Genomic DNA, 25663 nt, shown 5'->3' on the forward strand with positions numbered 1-25663 from the left:
GATTTAAGTCTAGTAAATAAGCGTGAAATCTGTGAATAAATTTGTGCTAATCATTTATTTAATTTTCAGGAATAAATAAGTATTTTTAAGACGAGTTTTTATGCTTTGCAAAAAATTTCGCCATGCTCCCAACGGTTGGACCAAAATTGCAGTTAGACATCAAAGATTTCTGGAAAAAAAGAAAAACTTTTGTTTACTTACATTAAAATTCATAAATAAACTGCATTTTTTAAGAAGGAAAGTTTCAGAAAACAAATTCGATAGTTTCCGTGAAAATACGAAAGAAAAACATTTCGCACTACATCTGTAAATCTGAACACTTCCGAAAAACTATCATTAGAAATGAACAACTTACTTGTACAAAAGAAGGCAGAGCCGCCATAGTGTGGGGCCTCGAATATCTATCATCGACCAGAAGTACGCACGCGTAGTCGTTAGCATGACGAACAGCGCGTCCTAGAAATATAAAACAAATAATACAATCTTATTGTGATCTCTCGAATCTTGGGATTACTTGCCAAAGTAGACCTCAGTATGCGTAGCCGAAAGCACAAAAGCCCACTAATCGATACGATAATATCTCTTTCGTAGCTATCTATCGCTCTTGCGTATTGGCGCGACAGAGCAAGACTACATTTCTGCAGCGTTTCACGTCGCAGAAATGCCATTCGGCTATGGGGCCAGGTTCCCATGAGCCCGTGGTAAAATGCCGGGATAACCTGAAGCCAATTACTGACGAGTCTTATGAATATGACATGAATATGATAAGAGGTACAATTCCACCTTACGTTGTTATATTTTATCTCAATCGGGCAGCATATTCGAATAAAGCCCTTGAGTAGCTCCATTTTTAGCTACTTGAATAAACAATATCGTCATATTACAATCAATTTAAAAACAAATTAAGAATAAATAAATAAATAACAACAGGAGAAAACCGCATGAGAATCCGTTCAATCGTTTTTGAATTTATCGCGAACACACACACAGACATTCGGCGGGCGACTTTGTTATGGGTATAGATATATCATTGGCTGCTTCCTTACCTATGCATTGGTTGACCGCCTTCATACAAAGGTTCTCATAGTACGCACTCCCTGAGCCGTTAGTTCGGTTGAGGTAGTTCATTTTCTCTTGCAGTTCGGGGGACTTTACATTAGGGTACGGCATACCGACTACAATGATGCAGCGGCCTAGGTCGTCACTGCAAAAAAACGTTAAAAGTTCAGTTAATCTTTCTGCCACTATGAAGAAAGTAGAAAACGTAAAATTTAAACATCAAACAGTTATCCATATACTTTGTATGGGTCACAGCCAGCCTTGTTACATTCACAGCGGGACAGCGAACGTGTTAAATTATGTACAAGACAGCACAAGATATACCTAAGTTACTCTGATATGTACTAGTGCTGCACTCTGGTGGCAGAACACTGCACTAATACTCCATATTTACAACAAATGAGTCTGCCATCTGCCAGGACCGTGTCAGTTTTCCGAAAACTTTACATTTTTTTACAAAATGTACATTACGTTCAGAATGCATACCTAAAATTCAGTCCTTCGCTTAGTTTCCCACCAACAACACTTAACATCAACGCACCATTTCGATTTCCTTCTTTACTTTTTACAGCTGCAGCAAACTTATTCAAAACCTGTAACCAAAATGATGAACCTGAATGATAATCAACTTGATCACATTACAATAAAGCAGAAGCGATTTTCCTTATTAGTTTTTTGCTCGTATGTGTACGATGCGCGAACTTGTCCCCACCACCGCGCCTAATGGTCTAAAGGTTTGCCCCGCACTGTATGTTAGCACCGCCGCCCTGGGACACCAGAAACAGTTAAAGGGTTGGAGCCGTTGCCGGCCTTCAGAAGTCATATCGGTCCAAAACATTTAGCATTCCATTTGGAAAAACAAACTTGAGTCGCAATTCTGCTCTTTTAAGAATGGCTAAATTATATAACCATATCCGAAGCTCAGCGGGAGTTGATATATTTAACGATACATCAGTACAATTCAAAAGGAAAGTGACAAAATATGTTAGCACACTGAGTATCACATAGTAGCATATACAGCCACCAATACCTTTAAATGCGTAATACACAACACAATTAACATTACGTAACATTACAGTAAGTAACATTACGTAATGCGTAACATAATTGCCGAAGATAAATCCTACGGCTTATACATTACCTTCTATAGTACCTTTAATTTTCATGGTGTTTATTTTAAAAAAAGGAAGTGGTATTCGTAACCGCTATTCGATACCGGTTATGCTCTTAAATGGATCACCAGCATTAATGTTACATCCTGTATATTATAATAGTTACCAAATAACCTGTCTTCTTTTTATTTTATTCAAATGTAGGTAGTAAAACTAAAACTAACATTTTTTGTAATTTAATGGACCGCTATTAAATTAAATTATGTACTTATTAGGTAATAATGAATTTAGGTATTGCATGTTTAGTTGTAGTTCACTGGTGAAAGACACCTATGTAAGTTGTGGTTACCTATAATTAGATAAGCATGTTAAGACTTTTGTAACTAGATTTAAGAGCATGCAAGATGTATTATCTGTTGGTAATCCTAAATAAATTAAATTAAAATTAAACACCGCGGGCGATAGTTCGTTCAACAGTTTAGCCGCGCGACGCTGGAAGTGACTGTAGAAACGCACAGTCGAGGAATGCCAGCTATAAGCAATGAAGGTGGAAATGTTGTCGTAACGTAGTGTTACTGTTAAGTACCAATTTAAGAATAAATTAACCGTATATTATATAGTCCTCCTTTCGGCCGTTATATATATATATATATATATATATATATATATATATATATATATATATATATATATATTACCTGATCAACTTCTGCTGAAGATTTCGGTTCGCGGAAGACGGATTTCTTTTTACAGATATTTTCGATGACTTTGTTCGCATGTAAGTGTTCGTATACAGTTTTTTCGTAAGAATACGATGGTAGGAAACAGACCACGCCGCCTGGTGCGATGCTGCAGACGTTTCGTAAGATACTGCTTAATTCTTTCAACTGCAAAAAATTAGCTGTTAGAAAATGGTTCGAATACTTTTGATATTCTCCTCCGCTACGCAACTACTATTATTGCCGACCAGTTTGATTAATGCTAATAGGAGCAGACGAAACGCCTCAACCATTACGGCTCAGCCACGACATTGGTCTAAGCGTGACAGCGGTGAGCGGCGGCCATACATTGGAGCGAGACACAGCGATGGGACTTTTCATTCGCACGTATGGCTGCCGCTCACCGCTGACGCGCTTAGACCAATGTCGTGGCTGGGCCGTTAGGCTATTTAGCGATTACCGACTCCCATCAGAGTTGTTAGCACAGCATAATAAAGAGTAGGTACTAATATCGTACAGTATGGCCACTCCCGCTCCCCGCTGAAACTGCCGCCCACCCCCTCTCGGTTACCTCACAGCAAAGACATATATAACTCCATATAGACAGATAAAGTCTAAGAAAAAAACGTACCTCAGTGCCATAACGAAAAAGGTACGGTGGCCAAGATAGCGTTACACCTTTGGGGGACGCTCAGCTAGATGGCGCTAATATTAATATTTGACATTTTAACACATATCAAGCTAAAAATATGGTCCAAATTGTCAAAACTGAGGTTCAAAAGTTTTAAGCCTGTGTCAAGAGATGGCAGTCTATGCACTGTGATTACACATTTTACTTCGACAGTAACTCTCTATAATACTCGATCCTCTTTGCCTCACAGTTACCGCCTGTCAAAAACGCGAACAGTCGACCTGTCATATCTCACTCATACAAGCATAGTACGCGTTCACCTACACGAGCTTAGACTGTGTGCTAGGAACGCGCCTCTTTCATATATTATTTGATCGCCAGTGTCCGAGGTGTGTTGTTAGTGTGTTGCCAGTATTTAAGACGGGAACACGCTCTTCTTGAAGGGCGTATAGGTCCGGAAGCACCGCAAATTATTATGGCATGGTCTATCATCATTCCGTAATGTGCTGAGTCAGAAAGATAGTCTGGAGAAATGCACACTGCACAGTTTGAACTGCACACTGCGACGGTTTTACCTTTCAATGGACACTGACTACGTTACTTTACAAAACTTACCAATTCTTTACTCATCCTGTTCTCATACGAGAAGTTAAGACTAACGTTAGATGGTCCCTTAGACAGGCACACTCCCAGTACATTGTCCGGAGGCACCACATGGCCGCATTTTACCACGTTAACCTCCTTGCCATCGCTCTTTAGTAGGTCTTTGAATTCGCTGATAGGCTCCATAGTTCCTCCTGCTAGAATCACCTGAAAATAATTTTAGTTTGATGATGATGATGATGATATCCTGTTATCCCTCATCAGGGAGATAGGGCTCTCAGAAGGGACTTCCATTCCTCCAGCTCCGCCCAGCCGAGGCCAACAGATGCCGCCTCTTTTTCCAATTTTAGTTTGCAAAGAAAAAATCTTGTATCCAACTCTTTTAATTCACGTCAGCGATAAAGTCTATATCTCAATATAGCTCACTACGAAAGCATTCAAGTAGGTTTTGTTTACTTTCAGGTTTATCAGGAGACAAAAGGAATTCAAAAAGGGTGTCACGTCATTTACTTTAAGCCTCCGCCACACATGAGCGTTTTGAGAGCGTGGCATGAGCGGGGCGCGGCGCTGGCGGTACGCTCTCATCGCGCCCCGCTCACGCCACGCTCTCAAAACGCTCATGTGTGGCGGAGGCTTTATAGTTTATTTATCTAGTTCCTTTTAGCTTGTTATTTATATTTATTAATAAACCGAAAACCGTATATCTTAGAAAACTATAGATAATAATTTACTAATCACGCTTACCGCTACTTATGTATGGTCTGAGACCTTGGAAGATTCACCAAATGCCTATTGAGAATAAAGTTATGTGCAAATTATAATGCTATCCGGACCAAGTTAGATTGGGAAGAAGTCTGGTATGCCTGTCTATTAATCATTTAAAGAAAACACTCACAGAGCGACACTGTTTGACGACATCAGAGAAGTGGTCCGCGGGGTTCAACAGCAAGTATTTCAATAGACCACTCTCGCCGCTTTGCACTAGCACTCGCCCGTTCACGCTGCGATCGCAGAGTCTGTCCAGAAAGTCCAGGATGGCGTAGAGACCGCTGCCGGCTGAGGTCTCCGTAGGAGCCTGCAAAAGGAAAAGTGTTTTTTGTAATAATGCGAGTAGTATTTGCAACCAGGTTATATTTTGCTTGATGAGATCACAGAGTGCGATAACTTAGTGTGAGGTGTTTTAAATGCCTTAGGAAAGATTCGTCTGCTTATTTACTATTTGACTTAACAAAAAGCAGGTTCGATGAAGAACAAGGAAGCAAATATGCATACTTTATACCGGGGATCAGCAATTTCGGATGAATTGTTTCTGGGGCCGTATCTGTACCGCCATTTGGTGACCCCTGCACTGCACACCTGTACCGGATCCCTTGCTTATACGATACTGAACTTAAACACAATGCCTTGAGACACTTTATAATTTGAAACAAGATGAAATATAAGTACCTGTATCGCCGGTTTTACTTCTTCTTTCACGGTTTCTTCAACCTCAGTTTTCTTCTTAGAAATATTGCTCAAGAAATCTTTAAACGAACTTTTTTTCTCGACTGTACGTTTATTTTCCTCCTCCAATGCTTGCTGACTGTACCGCATAGAAAACCCGTGTAGTTTAGGAGCCAGGCGAGTTTTTCTGCAGAATTCTACTAAAGGCCTTAAATTCATGTGATCGATTTCAGCCTTTATAACGAAGTCTTCAAGTGTCATTATCATTGTGTCTTCTTGTTTTTCAGCTGTAGATTTGGGTTTCATCATACCTAAAATAAAATAAGCTACATTTTTCGCAACAAATAGAGACCAAAATATGGTGATCATCGCTTCCTGTGCGCGGCCATAAATAATGAATCTTCGTGAAAGTCAGCTGCCATTTCGTCGGTGGGTTAAAGAATGAAAGCCACCGAATAAAATACGTAAAAAAAATTAAAACTTTGTCATCGACTTCCGTATCATACTTTGTCAGATAATAGTTTAGAAGATATTATGAATTATATTAAAACAATCGTCAGCCGGTTGTATCATAATGGAAAAACCTTCGTAGACATAGGTCTGCCAATAAATGAAAATCTCGTTCATAAACTTACCAACAAGCTTCCCGACAACGAAATTCATTTGGTTCAGGGTCAACAGGTTCTTACTGCTCAATCTAGCTCTATACTTGTCAATGTAGAACTTCAGGAAGGTTTTCACCGCTGTCAGTTGCCTGCGAATATAGGAATAATAATTATTCTATTAGAAAGACAACGGAAAAGGTAGAATAGGGGAACTGACCCCATATAATAAGATAGCTTAAGGCTAATACGACTGCAATCAAACTGATTTGAACAGCTGACTGTATACTATTTTGAGCAGGTGACTGAGGGCCGCCATCTTGCCGGGCAAATTGGCTCGGGTGAGGCTTATGGTTATGGGCTCCGATTTCCGCACTTAGCCTCATAGAGAGAGGCCATTGTGCGTGCTGTGTTTGCCGGCTAGGGGTCTAGCCAGACTCCGCCCAGAAACGCAGGATCCTCCGTGTCTCCACAGGCTTCTCGGAGTGACCTCGTCGTTTTGAGGATTTGAGCCCGTTGTGTGTTCACTCCCTCGCATTCCAGGATGACGTGGGCGACCGTTTCTTCGGCCGACAGGCATCCTCTACATAGAGGGATGTCGGTCTGAGCGGGTGAGGCTTTTGCCCGGGAGGCTGCGCGGTCAGTGTGGACCCAGCAATATAATGGTATTTTTGCTATGTAACCACGTAAGTACCTTGCTAACCATCTTGTGTACAAAATGTTACGCATTTGCAGCCTAAAACGAAGGACTGAAGTCACTTACTTGGTCGAGACAGGGGCTGAATGCGCACTCTCCAAAGCAGTTGTAAGACCGTGCGCTTCATCTAGTATCAACACATTATTATGTAGTTTGAGAGAAACCCCGGATCGGGCCCCAGCGCTAACCATGCCTGCATGGCTTACTAACACCACCTGAAATGAAAAGAGATTGTTGTTTTACGTCATCATAAATAGTAGATTGTGTTACAAGGGTGCAAAATTACATATTTTCAGCGAGGGCGTAAATTGAATCCTGAACGAAACTAAGGATTCTATTGAACCCTGAGCGCAGCGAGGGAATCCTTAGCGTAGTGAAGGATTCAAGTGTTGACGTCAAGGTGGAAATAATTTTTCACCACACCAACTGTTAAAGGCGTACTTTGCTATTCGAAGTCGAAAACAGATAGCAAAATTGCATTTTATCCACAAGAGTGCAAAGTAATTTCATACAAACTAACTTGATGTCTTAAGCTAGCTGGTAGAATTTACCTATAAATGATGATTTTGAATCTTAAATATTGAATAAATTGATGGATTAGATTTAATTTGACGTTTTATAGTTAGGATTTTGTTCGCGTTGGTGTAGTGAAAAATTTTGTGTTTCACTCGGTGGCAAAGTTTGTTTAACCTTCGTGCCTTGAACCCTCGCAACGCTCGAGTTACCAAGGTAGGCCTTCAATTATAGGCCTTTATTGAGTGATTATAGGCCTTTATTGATGGTGGATGGAGGACGGGGAAGTGGCCATCCACCGACCCGCTGGGTGGACAGCGTTAAGAAGGCCTGCCAGGGATTGACACAGGCGCCTATTACGAGGACTGCAGAAGACCGTGCGGAGTGGAGGGCTTTGGTGCGAAAAATAACGACCTCATGTGGTCGCGACCCTGAGCCATGAGGAACCGAGGAAGAAGAAGAAGATTGAGTGATTTGTGTATTTTCTTATTATTCTCACCTCAGCATCTCCAAGCGCCATCCTCGACGCGTAGTACGGACAAGCCTTAAGCGTTTTCCCGCATTTGACCAAATCCTCAATGTCCATCATTTCGACTAGCATCGTCTCTTTCAACCGCGCTATGTTGCTATGGTTGTAATAAGGACAGGAAGTGCAGGATTTCGTTTTAGTTTTCTTGAGGACTTTCCCGTCTTCGTCTACTGATGTTGATTTGTTTTTGGATTTCTGCATGTCTAGGCATCTGAAATGATAGAAAACTTGTAATTTATATTGTTGTACTATTTATTTATGGATGGGATGTCACGAATGTCGCATGTGTCACATTCGCGTATGCGAATGCGAATGCGAATATTCAGAATGTGAATGTGCGAATGCGAATATCGCTGAATTTCATAAAAAACCAAGCAATCACCAACAACCCGCTAGGTAAAAATGCTTACTATTGGTCAAAATGCCGAGTACGAACTTCACGCCGTACGAATTTGAGCTATCTGCGCATGCGCGAGTCGACAGTCGACAAGTAGCAATTGGAGCGGCCGGCGCGGGCGAGGAACAAGCTGCGACTTGCACATATTCGCATTCGCAAAACATTCGCATCGTTTGAAGCGAATGCGAATGTCAATGCAAATGTTTAAAAGAATACGAATCTTTCGCATATGCGAATGCAAATATTCGTAACATCCCTAATATGTATAATACATAATTATAAATAAATATACTTACTATATAATTGATATATATATTGATGGATGCTACTACTCGAACTCTTGTATCAGCAGATACTGATGTAGTACCCGCTTGAAAGCTAACTTGCTTGGGGCTTGTCTAAAGCTAAGTTTAGACCAGCAAGTTATTGCTGCAAGTTTTGAGACACAACTATAGGTAAAAGTGAGTGGCAAATATTTACATCTCTTTCTCGCATATACTTCTGTCTCAAAACTTGCAGCAATAACTTGCATGTCTAAACTCAGCTTAATACTGAGAGGGAGCGAATTCCAGAGACGGCAAAAGAGTTAGTCATAAACCCAGTGCGGTGAGCAGGGATAGAGCTTAAGAATACGAGATGTACGCAGCTCACCGCCTGGCCGAAGGGTGTCAAAAAGAAATTTATTTTTGAGATATCACGCGCGGATCCAGGGGGGGGTCATGGGGGTCATGGAGCCTAAGTTGGCCATACAAATAGACCACGTGACCCCCCTGGGGCCCCAGGCCTTTACCACGTGACCCCCCCCCCCTGGGCACGAAGCTGGACTGGACCCGCGCTTGTGAGATATATAGGAGCAGAAGGCTCAAACAGGATGGAGATAGTGTGCAGAGTATTCGAAGGGTCCTACGACGGCGAATGGAGAGCCAATTGAGCTGTCGACGGTAAAAGGAAATATGATCGTATTTACGTAGGCCAAAAATGAATCTTATGCAGTTGTTGAGGAGCCATTTATTTATGTATATGAGTCTAGTGTGTCCCACTTCTGGCGACTCCGGGTTCGATTCTGTGTGTGTGTATGTGTGTGTTTTTGTCTACATACATACATGTGTGTATAATACTAACCTTTCATTAATTAAATTAACATTTTTCAGCTTAACCACCTCGCTATTGATACAGTAGTGTTGCCTGGAAGCCAGGGTGACGACTCTAGTGTCTTCTCTGAACACTGTCCTCTTTATTTCACCAATGAACTGGGACAGCTGACTGTGAGTCCTACTGCTAATGTATATCTACAAAGGACAAGGAAGCTTATGACCCACGGACCACGGATACTGGTGTACCTACATTTCTTAGGCCGACTTGCGCCAACCACTTATCACTTAACTCAGGGTTAGTGGGCTGTCAACTGTCAAATTCCATATAAAATGGTGGGTTAACCCTCCATTGTCGTTGGTGCAAGTGCCCCTTAGTGTGTTAATTAGTACAGTCAGCAGAAATAACATGATACTATTTGAACACCTATAAAATATCTAATGTACCTATAGGGTCTTAAGAGTGTGTCACATCACATAGTTTTGTGGTCTTTGAAAAGTATCATGTTATTGTTGGAGACAGTACTCATAGTTATAATCTTATAATACTCCTGTTGATTTTGACTTTAATGTTAACAAGAAATATTGTAATTTTAAGTTTTATTGGAGCATTTAATGTGTGGAAATAATATGCTCTGGCAAACCTGGTTTGTCATGAGGAAAAAGAAGTACTATTTTTTTTAATTTGCCTTATTTTCTGCACACATTGCCATGGCATATAGCCTTATTTCCAAGCCTTAGTTTCAATCCATCTCATTGCCTTAGTTGAAATTGGAAAATCGCATAACAGAAATAAAAAGGCCTCCAACAAAAGAGTATACCATTGTCCTGAGTCTTGACTTTATCATTTGGTTGGTAAGTGTTCCAAGTTTACTATATTAAGCCTGTAGGAGGTAGGGCATAGCGAATGATATTCCGCTTTGTGTGGTAGGGCACAGCACAGCGGATATCGTCTCGTTTGAATCTAGAGCAGAGCCCAACTGGGGTAGTACCTCCGCCTTACAGAAGACCGCAGCCAAATAGCACTAGACCCTACTCATAGTGTTGTGTTCCTGTCGGTGAGTAAGGTTGCCAGAGCTCAACGAGGGTGCGGTGTGCTGATGACGGGAGGACTTACGGAACTAACTTGTTCCGTTTATTGTCCTTTGAGTCGTCGGCAACCCGAACCCTCCTTGGAACTTGTACACTCCTTTTTGCTGTGTACTTAACACAGCAAAAGGGAATGTACAAGTTTCTAATGGGGTGGCAACGCGTATGTGACACTGTTTGAGTTGCAGGCGTCCATAGGTTACGGTAACCGCTTTACATTAGGCGGGCCGTATACTTGTTTGCCACCGACGTAGTATAAAAAAAAAATAAAAAAAATATCCAGAGCTTACCTTACTATCATTATTTTCATTTTCATCAGTTTCAACTTCATCTTCAGATTCACTGTCTTTTTCACATTCTTCCAAAATTAAATCCACATCTTCTTTATCTGCTTCATTTTCCTTATTATCTATTTCCAGATCGTCTGTATTCTTATTTTTATAATCTATAGCTTTCTTAACATCATGTTTCTCTTTCTTCTTCACTCTTTGTTTCATTTCATTGAATGAGTCTATCCTCTTCTTATGGTTTGCTAGTTTTAACTCTAATGCTATGAGATTTCTTTTTATTGTTATTTCTTCAAATTTTTCTTCTAGCCAATTGTCAGTAGCTGCAAATTAGGTTGTAATGATCACTTTGTTCAAGAGGAATAATACCATATTCAATAAGAATGCTAGATCCTGTTACATACTCTATTACAAGTGAATAGAACCCCTTGATACACATATGGTAGCTATGCTTGTCCCCTCCCTCCCTCATATGCTAGTTTTCGTCCACACAAAAAATAGCAAATAATTTGCTAAATTTGTAAAATGCTACTTGAAAAATATTATTTTTAAGTAAATAGATATTTTCTTAAAATAAGGATTCCAATAAGTGTACATTGTATAAAATTTCACCACCTGGACACAAACAAGCACTGGATGGAAACTGGATCAGTAACACCAAATTTCAAATATCAGCAAAATAAATCACTCACTATTATAAGTATTGTTATATCTTTAAGTAAATACAGATACAAAACCGTGGATCATACTTACTTTCTATACTTGACATTTTTTGTTTTAATTTAGATATCTCCGTCTGTAAGGATTCTAGACATTTTTTATAACTATCTTTCTGCCATTGCAGCGCTCCACAGCAAATACTTAACGATTTGCCCTGAAACAAGTTTATTAACATAACCTGTGTTTTTAACCATGTTACTCGGAAATTGTATTCATTAAAATGACTTACGGTTCCTGTAGGACTTTCAAATATGCCAAGATTGTTTTTTTCAATAGTGAAATACAATTCCCGCATAAATTTCCTTTGAATTTCGTATGGTTCAAAAGGGAATGGAAATTGAACACCCATTTTCAATAATCACTTGTCTCGCTGCCACTAATAAATATGGATGTTTTAAAAACTAATAACTAGCACGAAAGATACACAAATTTATAGCGAATTGATAGATAGATGTGATGAATTAACAAAATAACAATAATTTTTCCATTTCCCGCCGGAAAACGTCAACAAATGCAAGCAGTTGAAGCAGTGCATTAACTGTCAATGTCAGGTCAGGAACATTTTTTTACAACTATGGCCCGGATGCAAGCTCTTTAAGCTGTATATATTATCAATCAACAGAATTTACATTTGATTTATACAAAGATCTGTCAAGCCATTTTATTACTTATTCCATGATTGTATGTATAAAAGGCGAACTTGATGCCATGAGGCATTCTCTACCAGGCAACCTTTGGGCAAAGCAGAAAAGATATAAATAAAAATGTGAGCGCAAATTTTAATCATGTCATTTAAAATTTTATCTTTGCGCCATTTTGTATTTGTAGATTATATTCTTTGATTTGTAGTGACAAAGTTGCTTGACCGGTTATCAGGGTTATCACTTATAAAGTTATAATCATATCATACTACAATCATGTCAGACACAATTTGAAAAACTTCATCATCCCAAAAAAACAGAACAGGACGTTTAGTAAGTATTATATTTTATTATTATTCTGTTTAGCCCTTTCGGTTCCTGCCAAATTTTGTATATTAGAGTAGTAGGTATACTTCGGGGCTGCAAGTTTTTTGATGGGCTATAATTTATAATCGTTATATGTATGTATAGGAAGCATTCTTCTTTTTGGTGTCCACCAAAATCTGGTTAGGAATTGTTACAGGTGAGTTACAGGTTATCAATCAAGCTTACCCACGCAAGCCTATTGGACACGTTTAGATTGATAAATATAAAATAGGGAAGGTACTAGGTGATTGAATAAAAAAAATTTTTTTTCAAGATTTATTCACATCTAATCATTTTAACCACTCACGTGTGCTTAGTAGCAAATCTGCTTCATATGGTTTCAACTTTACCATTGATAAATAAATTACAAAATTTTGACTGGCGTCATAGAGGAATAAGTAAGGGAAGAGTTGTAACTCAACACATCAGTAAATGCGGGTTATTTGTAGTGACATCTAGCGACAATCATGCATCAAATAGCGTAAATTATCAGTACTGCTACTTGTCAATAGATGTCGCGACAAACGAAGAGTCTAATGCTCACCAATTTTTAGCTAATATTACAATAGTATTAATCAGTATTCTGTGTTCAATTCCTTCTGCTTGTAATATAAGTTGTAAACTGTTCTAATATTAATTTTTGGCAGACGAGACATTGTTGACACCTAGTATCGAGTAGTGGTACTAATAATTTACGCTATTTGACGCGTGATTGTCGCTAGATGTCACTACAAATAACCTTTACTGATGTATGGTTACAACTCTCCCCTTACTTATTCCTCTATGCTGGTGCGTACAAAAAGGACATACTCATCAAGTCATCATATCAGGGGTCCTCGACTTGACTATTAGACTAATATTATTTATATATACTAATCTATAGGGTTCTTTCCTGTTCAATACACATGTCGCTCTTAAATTAATGTCTCCTATTAGCCATCCCACTCTTTAGCACAACTTGCCTTGTCACACGCGAGCCCATACATCAAGCGCGACTTCAAGTAAGGACTCGCGCGCGACAAGTTGTGCTAGAGGGGGTCCACACATAGCGAGATAATTGCCGCAGGCGTGCCACGACCGAGGCAGTGCGCGCGTTTTGCTCGGCCGAGCAACTTGTCTAGGCTGAGGCACGTCTGCATTGGACGTTTGCCGCGCGAGCATATGGCCTCGCGACGAGCCGCGCTGTGTGGACCCGGCTCATCAATAATGAGTGGTATATATACATATGTGTAAGTCAAATCTCAAGGTATTTCGGCAATACAATGTTTTCCAAATTTTACGAAAGGTATAAAAACAAAAAAAAAACTTTGTCTTGTCTACTTAGAAATACAATCTAAAGTGAATTATACACATAACATAGTATTTATACTATGCACTCAAGCATAAAGTTTTCACTTCTAAACAAGTATCAAACTTAACAAAACATAACACATTTTTAAGACTTGTTCTTTCAAATAAACAAAGCATAAAAATGAAAATGAGTAACATATCATAGATCAGAGAACAATCATCAACTTAGCCTAAGGCAGCGATACTTAATTTCGGCCCAATGGGCGTTTCTGTTTCTTGGTTTTGATATAGATAATAATAACCTTGCCAACTTCGCCTTTGCGCTTCAGGGATCGATCAAAATACCATCTTCATAGCCCCTAAGGTTGACAATGGCTGACCCAAGAATTTGCGTAAACATTATGCAGTGTTGAAAACTTGATTGAGTATTGTAGAAAACTGTGTCTTTTTCACTTTCTCTTGTATGTAATAGGCAATTTCTGTGGAGTAATCACTTCTTTTCTCAGCAATGTATGACAGCAGTGGCATTAATATAGCAGCGAATTCGTTAACATATTTTTCCTCGACTATATTGACGATCCTCACTAGTTTTCGCACGACGTTCATTACTTGGTCGTTGGCGAGAGGTTCCTTGAAATATTTGTTCTGGAAAAAATGGAATATGTTAAAAAAAGGCGGGACAACTTATACTTAATTTTTACACAACAGTGTTATGGTTTATTTGTAAAAATTGTGGTAAAAATAATAAGAAATTAAAAAGTGGCAACATTTCAATGGACGAGAACAACCGACAAATGGACACTATACGATGTTGATGCTTTTTAGTTTCTACTCTTTTTTGCCAAGTAAGCACTGTAGTATGGTATCCTTTCTTTTCCCCAATAAGTTATTTTCGTTTGGTACTGTATACTAAACTTGTGAGTAAGATACAAAATAAGCGCTTAAAGTTGTATGTAAAGTTAAACTATGACCACAGTGAAACGGGGTAGTTCCACATAACACTTTGAAACTGCAGAAGTCAACTAAGTATTCTTAGAAAATCTTTGAATGCTGAAAAGCTGAGATACGCGTCATACTCGTGAACGGGTGCCGTCTGTGAAGACCGGTCTGTTTAAGCTTACTGGGGCTGTTATAACTTAGTAACTTTAATTCTAATTTTTATTAAATTAGGACACTTTGTTCGGTTGTCGTTTGTTTCCTTTCTTTTAGTGAATATTTTAAATATATGATTTTGACTCATGGAGACCATATACATCTCTAAGGAGAATTAGATTAAGTAGATATACATTTTATCTTTAGTTGTGACATTTAGAGTCATTTGCACCTCTAAAGTAATTTTAGACTTTTTTTTTGTATTTGTACTTTTTATATTTAGTGTAATTCTTGGCTGTAATTCGACATTTAGAGACCTTCTACATCTCTAATTTATTGTATAGAGTTAACTTTAGTTAGAACTTAGAATTAGTATATAATAGTATCAATTGTAATTTCAACTCATTTTCAAATATTTTCTAAATAAATATGTATATGTGACGTGTAAAAGTGCCCCTGTGGCCTATTTGCTGCAATAAATTATTTTGATTTTGAATGCAGAAAGTCTTCTTTCAGCAAAATATCCTATCTACGATATATAAAGGTACTTTCCCTTCATGTCCCATAGTCTTGGGACAACTTAAGATCTTATAGGTCCCTATGCCTTGTATACCAACCTTTATAGTAATAATGAAGTTCCTATAGCAATTGAGCAGACAAGCCCATGAAATATCCGTCCTGTTTGACTTCTCTGCAACTGTGACAAGCAACACAGCATCTTGCAGAATTTCCAGGGTGGTGTCATCACCAAATTCTGACAAGCCGTCATATATTTCTGACATCTCCTGATAGGTCATGGAGCATAATACCTGAAACATAGGTTAGTTCATGAAATTTCTATGAGTCTTGGTTCCTCTTTGCCTCAGTCTACAGACTCAAATCCTATAGAGTCCTCAGTGTGCAATAATTTTAGAGTAGCATAAAACATTAGACCGGGACCTAAAATACTTCAGGCTAAAGAAGCAACTTCAATGAATCTATGTTGATTTAAATTAAGTACAAACAGATAAAAATGTGTTAAAGTTAGTTTTATAAAGAATAGATTTATTTTCAGTTCAGATTCTGCCTTTAGGCCTATTTGAGGTCTTGATAGCTCAGAATGTAGAGCACTGGGCTAGCAATCCAAAAGTCATGAGTTCAAATTTCACCCAAGTCAGTGAAGTCAGTAGTTTTACTACTTTTATACTATATGTTGTTGTCGAAAATAATCGTGCAATGAACCCTTTTATATTTAATAGAATGCACATACTTGTAACAACATGGATGTGATTTGATCTACATCCATCTCCTTCCGGATGCGAAGTCCAGTGATGACCTCAATGAAAGTGCTGCCAGGAGGGTCCCAGAGCTTGCGATAGTAGTACATATTCAGAGGCTGCAGATTCTTCAGTTTGCTTTTTAGCCATTTCAGTTCTTTTTCTGAAAAAAAAAAATTGAGTGGATAAAAACAATTCTACAAGAACATTGGGTTAAGTACTTATTTAATTACAAAAAAGCCAACCCAACTGCTGAGTACAGGCCTCTCTTCTAGTATGCCACTTTTCCCGGTCCTGTTCCAGTTGTGTTGTGACCCACAATTTTCTGGATAATATATTAAGTAATACTTACCAGGTATTTCAGCTTCATAAGTATTAAATATCTCTTGCTGCAACTTCAAAGCCAACTCCAATGTAGGCGGCATTGCTGCTTCGAAGGAAGTGAACTTCCACCTTACTATTTCTAAGACTTGAGCCAACATCGCCAACATTGGTGCTCTGAATTCCAGTAACTCCTCAATAGTATAAGCTGCCATCAATAATTTAATTTGGACATTCACACCAATAACATTCTTGTTTATCAACCCTTTGTGCAAATTTGGCATTATTATTAACATTAATAACTTATTCCCTGGAATAATATTCCGCTGTTTGAGCTTACTGATAAAATTTACAAAATTACTCTGCTTTACATCCGTGTCTAAAGAACTCTCCAATACAATATTACAGACTTTAATGATACATGGTTCTGTGTCTTGCCTGTAGTAAAAATTGCTATACTTCTCTAAGCTTTCCATAACTCTTAACATAATATCAGTCTGTTTCTCATTCTCTGCTGCTAATTTAAATATTTTCATAAATGTTTGCTTAGGATTCTGAAGGAACACTGTCAAGATATCTGACGGATCAGCATCATCAGAGACAGTGAGCTTGTTGAATATCTCTGTCATCATGGTTGTGTAATCACCATTTTCCATTTTATCATGGAGGTTGTCACTGAATTGGTTTGTGATGATTTCGTCTTTAACAGCATTATTGCACTGATGGAATGCTTTTATAGCTAGAACTTTCAAATATTCACTGTTTTCCTGGTCATCATGCAAATGATCAATGATCTTTTCAAATAATGTGTGACTTTGTTCCTGTTTTAACAGTGCTATGTTTGATTCAAGAAGAAGCAGCAGTGTTAAATTTTGACACAAATCATCTTTATACAGCAAGGCACTGAGCCATGAAGGGCTTTCTTCATTGTGAGCATTGATTTTCTCTACAATAACTTCAATATCTGTTTCATTGATAATGTCTTTGTGATTCAAAGGTTCTCTGGATATCTGTTTTAGCATACCAACAAGAGTGTGTTCACAAATGTCAGGAATGCCCTGAAGTATTGAGCGGAGTTTAAAGCAGAGCTCTCCAATACTCTGCTGTATGCTTTTCCCGTTCTCTTCATATTCACTCCAAGCACAGAAAATATCAACACTGACGCTCATAACTTGAGTGGTGCAGTCATCCAGCAATAACATGTGGCATTTATTTAGACACTGCAGTATTGCATCATTTGGACTATCACAGATTTTGAAGTTCAATGTTTTTGTTGAAATACTTTCAGGATTGTGTGTGCCCAAATAAATCTCATTAAACCCTTCAGTCTCAAACTCTTGCTTACTTGTGAAGTGCAGCATACATTCCTCAATCAAGTTTAGCATGATACTAAGGCTTCTTCCTAGGTACTTGTATTGATCATCTTTGGGCAAGTTCAGAACCTTATCTGCATTAGGAGGGTTTGTAAACTTATTGATACACAGCTGGAAGTTATTTAAGGCATCTGTCAGCAATTCTCCATCACTACCGTCATGGTAAAAGTGCAGTCTACAGATCAGCCTGTACAGAGCCGCTGCTACTATACGGACCCTATCAAGTTGATCCACGGGATTCAAGTATTTCATGTTGACAATAAATGCATCTGCTACTTGCAAGGCCAGATGAGGGTTGCAAAATGATATTACCTCATACAGAAATTGCTGCATGTGGAGATTAAAGAATATCTCATATAAAAGATACTTGGGCACAGTGGGGATCATCCAAATAACCATCTGCATGCCTTCCATTTCTGTCATCTCTTCAAGAATGGGCAGGTCGGCATTTAAAGCAATGTACAATGCCAGTTTCCTATATTCATCCAGTCTTTCTTGGACCACTCCATTTTCATTGATATAGTTTTTCTCATTCAAGAATTTGGAAAGTTTCTCAAGAACATATTTTACTTTTTCTTCATTACCTAAAACATGTAATAACTTTATATTATAACATATTTTGTGACATTTTGAATATAATAATGGAAACATGTTTGTTTAGGGATTTCAATAATAGATTGCAATGAGGCAATACAATTTAATGGTATTGTGGGGGTCATAAGTTCTGAAATGAAAATAATTTATCTTGAGTAAGAACAATCATCTAAATTAAGAGTATAAAGAAAGTCTTACCTCCTCTTGAAATCAACTTTGAAAAGGAATGGCAATTATCTGCTGATAAAATCGCCCCTTGGAAGGCTGATAGGTCTTGAATATGGTCCATGGTCTGTCTACATGTATATTAAGTTCAACATCAGCCTGCAAAATAAATAGATGTTAGCAATACATAGAATCACTAAAATATATGTTACCTATTCAAAGTAGAAAACTATCCTCCACTTCAAATATCTGTAATAAACAAAAATGTTATTTTCATATTAGATCAAATTACAAAACAATAGCGACAATGACTACTTTGGATAGTGATAGAAATATTATTGTTTAATCACAGTTGCCGGCAATAACTGCGTTTTACTTTTTTTAGATAGAAAGTTCTCACCCGAAAATATTGAAAGTGGTTACTTACAATTAGTAACAGAACTTGACTCAAGCAATGTATGGTATCAAATACCGGATTTACTAACTTTTATGTGTCAATTTTTCAACAATTTTGTTAATCCACATGTATTCAATGTATTCTCTTCTGCCATCAATGAAGTACTGGAAGCAGTGTTGCCAGCTGTGAACCACGATTTTATCCGAAGTCGGTCGCAAAAATCTCCGAAATGTCAACCAATTCTCCGCCAGACCTTTGCAATCCATATGTTCCGTAACGTATACAAGAACCAGTTTTTTTTCGGCGAGGGGGGGTCTGAAAAAAGCGCGTGCCTTTCGAAACCTTAACGTTGATGGAATCAACGACCCAGAATATAGGGGCATATTGAATTACGCGTCTTTTTTTGTACCAACATTTGGCTAACCGGCACGCGTTTTATTAAGACAATTGGCCGGTGAGCCCCTTTTTTAACATTTCAAATATTCCGCCAATTTTTAGTGCCAAATTTTGGTTCACCGACTACATTTTACACGCAAAAGCTTTGTACTCGCATTTTAATTTAATGGCTGCGCAGTTTGTAGCTGTCAGTGTCACCGACAGAGCTAAAAAAAATATTTTTTTTAAATATTTACAACATATTATCTATTCAGGGTGCGCGCCCACGGCCGACAAAGTTGCTCGGCGACCTACGTATTTGTATGAAAAGTTGCGTTGCTTCATGAGCGCACTTTCATACTAGCCCATGGTCGCGACAAAAAAGTCACTTCGAAAAGTCGCCCGTGAGCGCACCCTCTAAGCTTCTTTCTGCATTTCTTATGAAATAGCGTCCATCAGCGACGCGTCAATTCAATTCAATTCAATTCAATTCTTTATTGCTTCCATGTTGGTACATAATTATTACAGGTGGCAGATATAAAAGGTAAGGCACAACACAACATGAGACCCTGTTAGGGTATTGCAAGAAATATAAATAAAAACTATAACTAAAATATACACAAAGAATAAATTAATAAAATACATTATTGAATACATTATTGAATAGCTTATTGAGTTACTTTTGGAATTTATATAAATTAAAATAATCTTGTAAGGAATAAAAACAATTGTCAATTAAGTAATTTTTCAATTTTATAACAAACTTATTATATTTAGTCTCTTTGGTTATCTCTTTAGGCAAGTTATTGTAAATACGTATAGTTGTCATATGCGGGCTGTTACTACTCATTTGCAAGTTGCTACTCGGAATAGCTAGTCTGTCTTTATGCCGCAGATTCATGTGATAGTTGCAATGATCTTTGACTTTAGAATACAGGGATGGGTGCTTTCGCACAAATTTACAGGCTTCTAGTATATACAAAGATGGTAGAGTTAGTATACGTAATTTTTTGAAGAACGGTCTGCAACTATCTAAGGTGTTTATATTTGCGAGAATTCTAACACACTTTTTTTGAAGTATGAACAGGTCTGGAGCATCAGTGCTGTTACCCCACAGAATAATTCCATATTGGAGCCACGAGTGAGTGAAAGCGTAAAAAGCACTCATGGCCGTTTTCAAATCGGTGGTTCTTTTGATATTTCTAAGGGCATACGTGAAACTAGAAACTTTTTTCGCAATTTTTTCTACATGTGCTTTCCAATTAATGTTCTCATCAACGGTAATACCAAGCAGACTACAATTATTTATTTGTTCAAATTCAAAATCTAAATACTTGTAATTAAGTTCTAGAGGTTCTCTCTGATAGGGTCGAAATTGAATTAGATTTGTCTTTTTTAAGTTCAATTCTAGGTTATGGTCTCCTAACCACGTTATTACGGTGTCAAGTGTGGTATTTAACTCCAAAATCGTATCATTTTCGTCCTGGCTGGATATCACAATGGACATATCATCTGCGTACATAAAACACTTAATATTATGAGTATTTAATATTTTTGGCAGATCGTTTACATAAATTAAGAATAAAATACATCCCAACACACTGCCCTGCGGAATAGAGCATGAAATTTGTGTTTTTTTCGATTGTGCTAGTGTTAAAGTGTTTGTGTTTTTATCATAATGGTTTATTTCGACATATTGTACTCTATTTTCTAGGTAGGAAATCGATCGATAACGAATCGCATTCGATTGTATGAGAACTCGATTCGACACAGTTCGATTCCGTCTTAAGCCTGGCATCCACTAAGGCCGGAAACAGTCAGACAGTCTGAAAAAAATCATAATCTGAAAAAAGATTTGTATGCTAACTGACACTGACAGATCTGTCAGTGTCCGTTTGAACTGACAGTTTGCATACAGTCTTCATTTCATAATCTTAAAAAATCAAAATATTATGAAATCAGATCGAGTGCATTGAAAATTAAGATTATTCGCAATTTGTCAGATCGATCAGAAAAAAAACATAATCTTAAAAACTAAGACGGACAGTTGTGAATTGTATGGAAATCCGTGCACTAGATCTGATTTCATAAAGCAGGCCACAGCACAGACAGTCTGAAAAATTCATAATCTGAATTTGGATTTGTATAAAACTTGTCAGTTCAAACTGACAAATCTGTCAAATTGAACTGACAGGTTGCATACAAATCCAAATTCAGATTATGAATTTTTCAGACTGTCTGTGGCGTGCCTAAGACTGTCTGTTGCCGGCCTAAGGCGGAATCAAGCCGCATCACATCGAGTCCTCATACATTTTGAATGCGACTCGACGCGGCTGTTTCCGCCTCCGCTTTAATGGACGCGGTCTCATAAGAAATGCAGAAAACGAATTAACGAGGCTCGACTCGGCGAGCCTAGTGGACGCCAGCAGTTCCTCGATGATTCCATTCCTCCAACTTCAATGTTTAGGATACATTTTACTAATTGGCCGGCTTTTTTACTGCCAAGATTTGGTTGACCGTCTATAAACAAAAAAAAATGTTTATAGTGAATACATACTTTTTATTACTTAACGCTTTTATATCAGAAATGCACAGAACATTGAGAATATTTGAAATATTTAATTCATGCATTCAGGTTTTCCGAGCGGTTTAACTTTAAAAAATTAGGGACCTTTTCATAATCTCCGAAATTCTCCGATCGTACCTGATCTCCGCCAATTCTCCGCTAGAGGCTAAAATTCTCCGAAAATCGGAGGAAAATCTCCGAACTGGCAACACTGACTGGAAGTGAAGTTCATTATCCAGTTGTTTCCGAATTGTAAGTGCAAATTTTTTGTGTCTTAAAATCATTTTTTCATTTGCGTATTTTAAATAAACTTATTAAAGTATCAAGTAGTAAGTACATTTGTATAATATATGGTTAAAAATAATAATAGTAGTGTTTTAATACAGAAGCGTAAAATGTTTACCAGAAATATTCGTTTTGAAATACTACTTTTACATTAGAAGAACTTGGTCCGATTAGGACCCATAGTTCATTTTATTGCCATATAGTCCTTAATATTTCTCCATCTTTCTCGGGAAGTGAAACTAAAAATTCATGATGAAACTTGGCAAAAATTAAAATTGTATGCACCACAAGACACTGTCCAATATTCAATTAGTTGTTTGTGATAGCGTAGTGTTTGTTTCGGCTGCCATATTGAGAAAATAATAGCTAAGACATAATTCTAAACAAAGTTTTGGGTAGATTTTTTCTTATCTGCTTGCAACATTAAGAACTGTCATTGTCAAACTTATGTCAAAGTTGTCAAACTGTAGAGAAATTTGTATGGTGCTTGTATTCTCAATTAATTGATTTAAAGTATATAAATACTTTCAATATTACACTTATTAATATGTCCAATAAGTAAGTTTACCCTGTCACTGGTAATCCATTAAACTTGTCTAGTATCAATGAATAATTCCAATGGTAACATGAATTTATGTTCTAGCGTTAAGATACTCCCTGGAGCCACGGTATGCGAGGACTGCACACTGGAGGGTGACATCACCATCGGCGGAGGTACCGTCATCCACCCGAGAGTCACCATCATTGCTGAAGGCGGCCCCATTATAATAGCTGAATACTGTATCATTGAAGAGTATACCACCATCATACACAAGTAAGATTTTGTTTGGTATTTTGCCATAATTTCAGAATAATTGACGATTATTTTTGGGTTTTTGATAATGACTTGAAAGAAACAATTTCTCTGTCAACTTGCATTTAGAGACAATACAAAAATCCATACTAATATTATAAATGGGAAAGTGTGTGTGTCTGTTTGTTTCTCCATCTTAAAAAAAAAATCATTATGTATTTATCTCAATGTTGCTAAAAATTTGTTCTTATTTTTTCCATTGACACATTTGGTTCGTTTTCTAGATTTCAGAAAACTAGAAGGAAATCACATGCCATTAAATTAAATGTACATTTATTTCAGGCCATGGGCCCATAAAATTTGTTAGTTACATCTTTTAATTACAATAAATATGTATGCACAACACCCCTTAAGATCTTGTTTCAAATTCCAGAAAAAGCGACAACCAAGAGGATCCTCCAAAACCTCTCTTCATCGGCGCCCACAACGCTTTTGAAGTTGGCTGCAAACTGGAGTCCTATTGTGGGCATGTTGGCGAGAGCAATGTGTTTGAATGCAAGTCCTTCGTGGGAGTGGACGTTAAAGTTGGCAGCGGTTGTGTCATCGGTAATGTATTTTTTCATAACATCATATTAGCAAACTAGGGTATGTCCTAATAATGATGCGAAGCAGATACCACAGAATGAAAAGAAGTCTCAACTCAATTTTTTATCAACCATACAAGATTTCCAGCATTAGACAGAATATTTAATTTAAGAATGGCTTAGTGGCAGGGTTCGAGGATATATATCAATGGATATATATCATATATCCGATATTAACGGATATATATCAAGCAGGGTTCGACAATATATATCAATGGATATAAATATCCGATATTTATCATTTGTTTATAAATATTGCAATACAAAAATGGTTTTAAAAAATGTGACATTGTTAAAAATATAGTTTTTTTGTGTTTGTTACTGTTTTTCTACTAAATGTTATGTTTTTAGTAAAATTTTCCATATCTAAAGTTGTAATTAAAAAATAATGCAACAAAATAATACTATGCCTTCCATACAAAATGGATATATATCAAAGTTGATATATATCCGATATATATCATAAATATCCGATATTTTGATATTTATTATAAATATCGGATATTTTCGAACCCTGCTTAGTGGACCTAGGAGATGTGTAAAACTGATAATTAGTCATCATCTTCCTTGCATTATCCCAGCATTCGCCACGGCTCATGGGAGCCTGGGGTCCGCTGTGACAACTAATCCCAAGATTTGGCGCAGGCACTAGTTTTTACAAAAGCGACTGCCATCTGACTTTCCAATCCGAAGGGTAACTTGGCCTTATTGGGATTAAAGTCAGCCCACGATAAGTTTGCAACGATTTTGCTAGCCCTGCCTCTGTAATGGTTAAGTAAACGTCATCATTTCATAGAAGTTTGACGTTTAGAATAGCAGTTGCACCGGCGAGGCTGTCAAAATTGTTGCAAACTTATCGTGGGTTGACTTTAGTGCTGTTTCCTCACGATGTTTTCCTTCACCGAAAAGCGACTGGCAAATATCAAATTACATTTCGCACATAAGTTCCGCAAAACTCACAAACATTAAAAAAAAACACTGATAATTAGTGCTATATAGTAAATAGATTTATGTTGAACATTTTCAACTATAAAAACAATAAGTTCAAATAAGGTTTTTTATTATCCAGGAGCAGCATGTCAACTGACAGCACCACAAACACTAGCAGACAATACAGTGATCTGGGGCTCCGAGCATCACATCAGAGAAGCACTAGAAAAGCAGCCGTCTCAACTATTACAACTAGACTTCCTAGGGAAAGTGATGCCGAACTACCACAGGCTGAGGAAACCTAACATTCACAAGCGGGCACCGTCTTCTAGGCAATCACAGGAGACTTCGCCTAAACTATAATGTATGGTAAACTAATTACTACTTATAATAGTTATTTGTTATACAAGGGGGCAAAGTTGTATTTTAACGCCGAGTGTGGAATTGAAAAACGAGCAAGTGAAAGGATTCTATAGTTGGTTCGAGAATAGAATCCTGAACTTGCGAGTTTTTTAACACACGAGAAGTAAAATACATTTGCACCCGAGTGTAACACAAAACTTTTCCCCTTACTATAGCGAGGAAACTACAACGAAAAAATGCATTTATCACTGCTTCCAGTAGGTCCACAGGTGATGAATCATCTTTATTACTAGATTCACCTACTTTTATCAAGTTTAAAGCAGTTAATTTGACTTTATTCAAGGTCAAATTACTTTACCCACTAGTGGATAAAATGCGTTTTTACCCGCTGGTATTAAAGGATGTGTTTCCGAGCTAGTGAGGGGAAAATAAATATACGACATTCTTACACAGATTGACTGAGTCCCACATTAAGCTCAAGATGGCTCGTATATAATATACAAATACTTATATACATTGAAAACATCCATGACTCAGGAACAAATATATCTGCTCAACACAAATAAATGCCCTTACCGGGATTCGAACCCGGGACCGCGGCGTAGCAGGCAGGGTCACTACGCGCTCAATTACGGGTTTACAATTACCATTTGGCTCTGTAACTGTGTCTCTTTTGTTTCCTTTATGTACAATAAAGCTTATACATACATACATACATAC

General features: G+C 37.7%; 3 protein-coding genes across 4 annotated transcripts; 1 reads left to right on the forward strand and 2 right to left on the reverse strand.

Annotated features, from left to right (window-relative positions):
• Positions 1-36: 36 nt before the first annotated feature.
• On the reverse strand, positions 37-11964 carry LOC125224619 (ATP-dependent DNA helicase DDX11-like). The gene is made up of 15 exons (XM_048128041.1): positions 11722-11964; positions 11526-11646; positions 10776-11095; positions 9428-9594; positions 7879-8119; positions 6933-7081; positions 6203-6321; positions 5571-5878; positions 5020-5199; positions 4137-4331; positions 2870-3058; positions 1546-1652; positions 1047-1204; positions 356-456; positions 37-169 (listed from the first exon to the last, which is right to left on the reverse strand). Exons 1-15 carry the CDS (start codon positions 11839-11841, stop codon positions 86-88), a joined length of 2559 nt encoding a protein of 852 aa, XP_047983998.1. The 5' UTR covers positions 11842-11964; the 3' UTR covers positions 37-85.
• A 1360-nt stretch (positions 11965-13324) lies between these two features.
• On the reverse strand, positions 13325-18729 carry LOC125224618. Its single transcript, XM_048128040.1, has 5 exons — positions 18624-18729; positions 16490-18415; positions 16131-16300; positions 15499-15690; positions 13325-14434 (listed from the first exon to the last, which is right to left on the reverse strand). The coding sequence occupies exons 1-5, from the start codon at positions 18712-18714 to the stop codon at positions 14189-14191; spliced, it is 2625 nt and encodes an 874-aa protein (XP_047983997.1). The 5' UTR covers positions 18715-18729; the 3' UTR covers positions 13325-14188.
• A 3950-nt stretch (positions 18730-22679) lies between these two features.
• LOC125224622 (dynactin subunit 6-like) lies at positions 22680-25431 on the forward strand. 2 transcript variants are annotated; one of them, XM_048128046.1, is made up of 5 exons: positions 22680-22771; positions 22857-23027; positions 23440-23612; positions 24720-24970; positions 25371-25431. In XM_048128046.1, exons 1-4 carry the CDS (start codon positions 22761-22763, stop codon positions 24941-24943), a joined length of 579 nt encoding a protein of 192 aa, XP_047984003.1. In that variant the 5' UTR covers positions 22680-22760; the 3' UTR covers positions 24944-24970; positions 25371-25431. The 2 variants fall into 2 exon arrangements, with proteins under 2 accessions (XP_047984003.1, XP_047984002.1); XM_048128045.1 differs by lacking the exon at positions 25371-25431 and having other exon boundaries at positions 24720-25053.
• The last annotated feature ends 232 nt before the right edge of the window (positions 25432-25663 follow it).

This window comes from Leguminivora glycinivorella, chromosome 3 (assembly GCF_023078275.1).
Source record: "Leguminivora glycinivorella isolate SPB_JAAS2020 chromosome 3, LegGlyc_1.1, whole genome shotgun sequence".
NCBI classification, from domain to species: domain Eukaryota; kingdom Metazoa; phylum Arthropoda; class Insecta; order Lepidoptera; family Tortricidae; genus Leguminivora; species Leguminivora glycinivorella.

What these genes read in the sequence shown, in the direction of transcription:
- LOC125224619 (XM_048128041.1), bottom strand. Translation starts at nt 11,841, where the DNA reads ATGGGTGTTCAATTTCCATTCCCTTTTGAACCATACGAAATTCAAAGG. An exon ending in AAGTAAAACCGGCGATACAG is followed by an intron (nt 5,200 to 5,570) that starts GTACTTATATTT and finishes TTCCTTTTGCAG; the next exon opens with GCTCCTACGGAGACCTCAGC. An exon ending in AGCGAAGGACTGAATTTTAG is followed by an intron (nt 1,205 to 1,545) that starts GTATGCATTCTG and finishes GTTTTTTTGCAG; the next exon opens with TGACGACCTAGGCCGCTGCA.
- LOC125224618 (XM_048128040.1), bottom strand. Translation starts at nt 18,714, where the DNA reads ATGGACCATATTCAAGACCTATCAGCCTTCCAAGGGGCGATTTTATCA. An exon ending in TTATGAAGCTGAAATACCTG is followed by an intron (nt 16,301 to 16,489) that starts GTAAGTATTACT and finishes TTTTTTTTTCAG; the next exon opens with AAAAAGAACTGAAATGGCTA. An exon ending in ACTTCATTATTACTATAAAG is followed by an intron (nt 14,435 to 15,498) that starts GTTGGTATACAA and finishes CATTTTTTCCAG; the next exon opens with AACAAATATTTCAAGGAACC.
- LOC125224622 (XM_048128046.1), top strand. An exon ending in TATACCACCATCATACACAA is followed by an intron (nt 23,028 to 23,439) that starts GTAAGATTTTGT and finishes TTCAAATTCCAG; the next exon opens with AAAAAGCGACAACCAAGAGG. An exon ending in TGGCAGCGGTTGTGTCATCG is followed by an intron (nt 23,613 to 24,719) that starts GTAATGTATTTT and finishes TTTATTATCCAG; the next exon opens with GAGCAGCATGTCAACTGACA.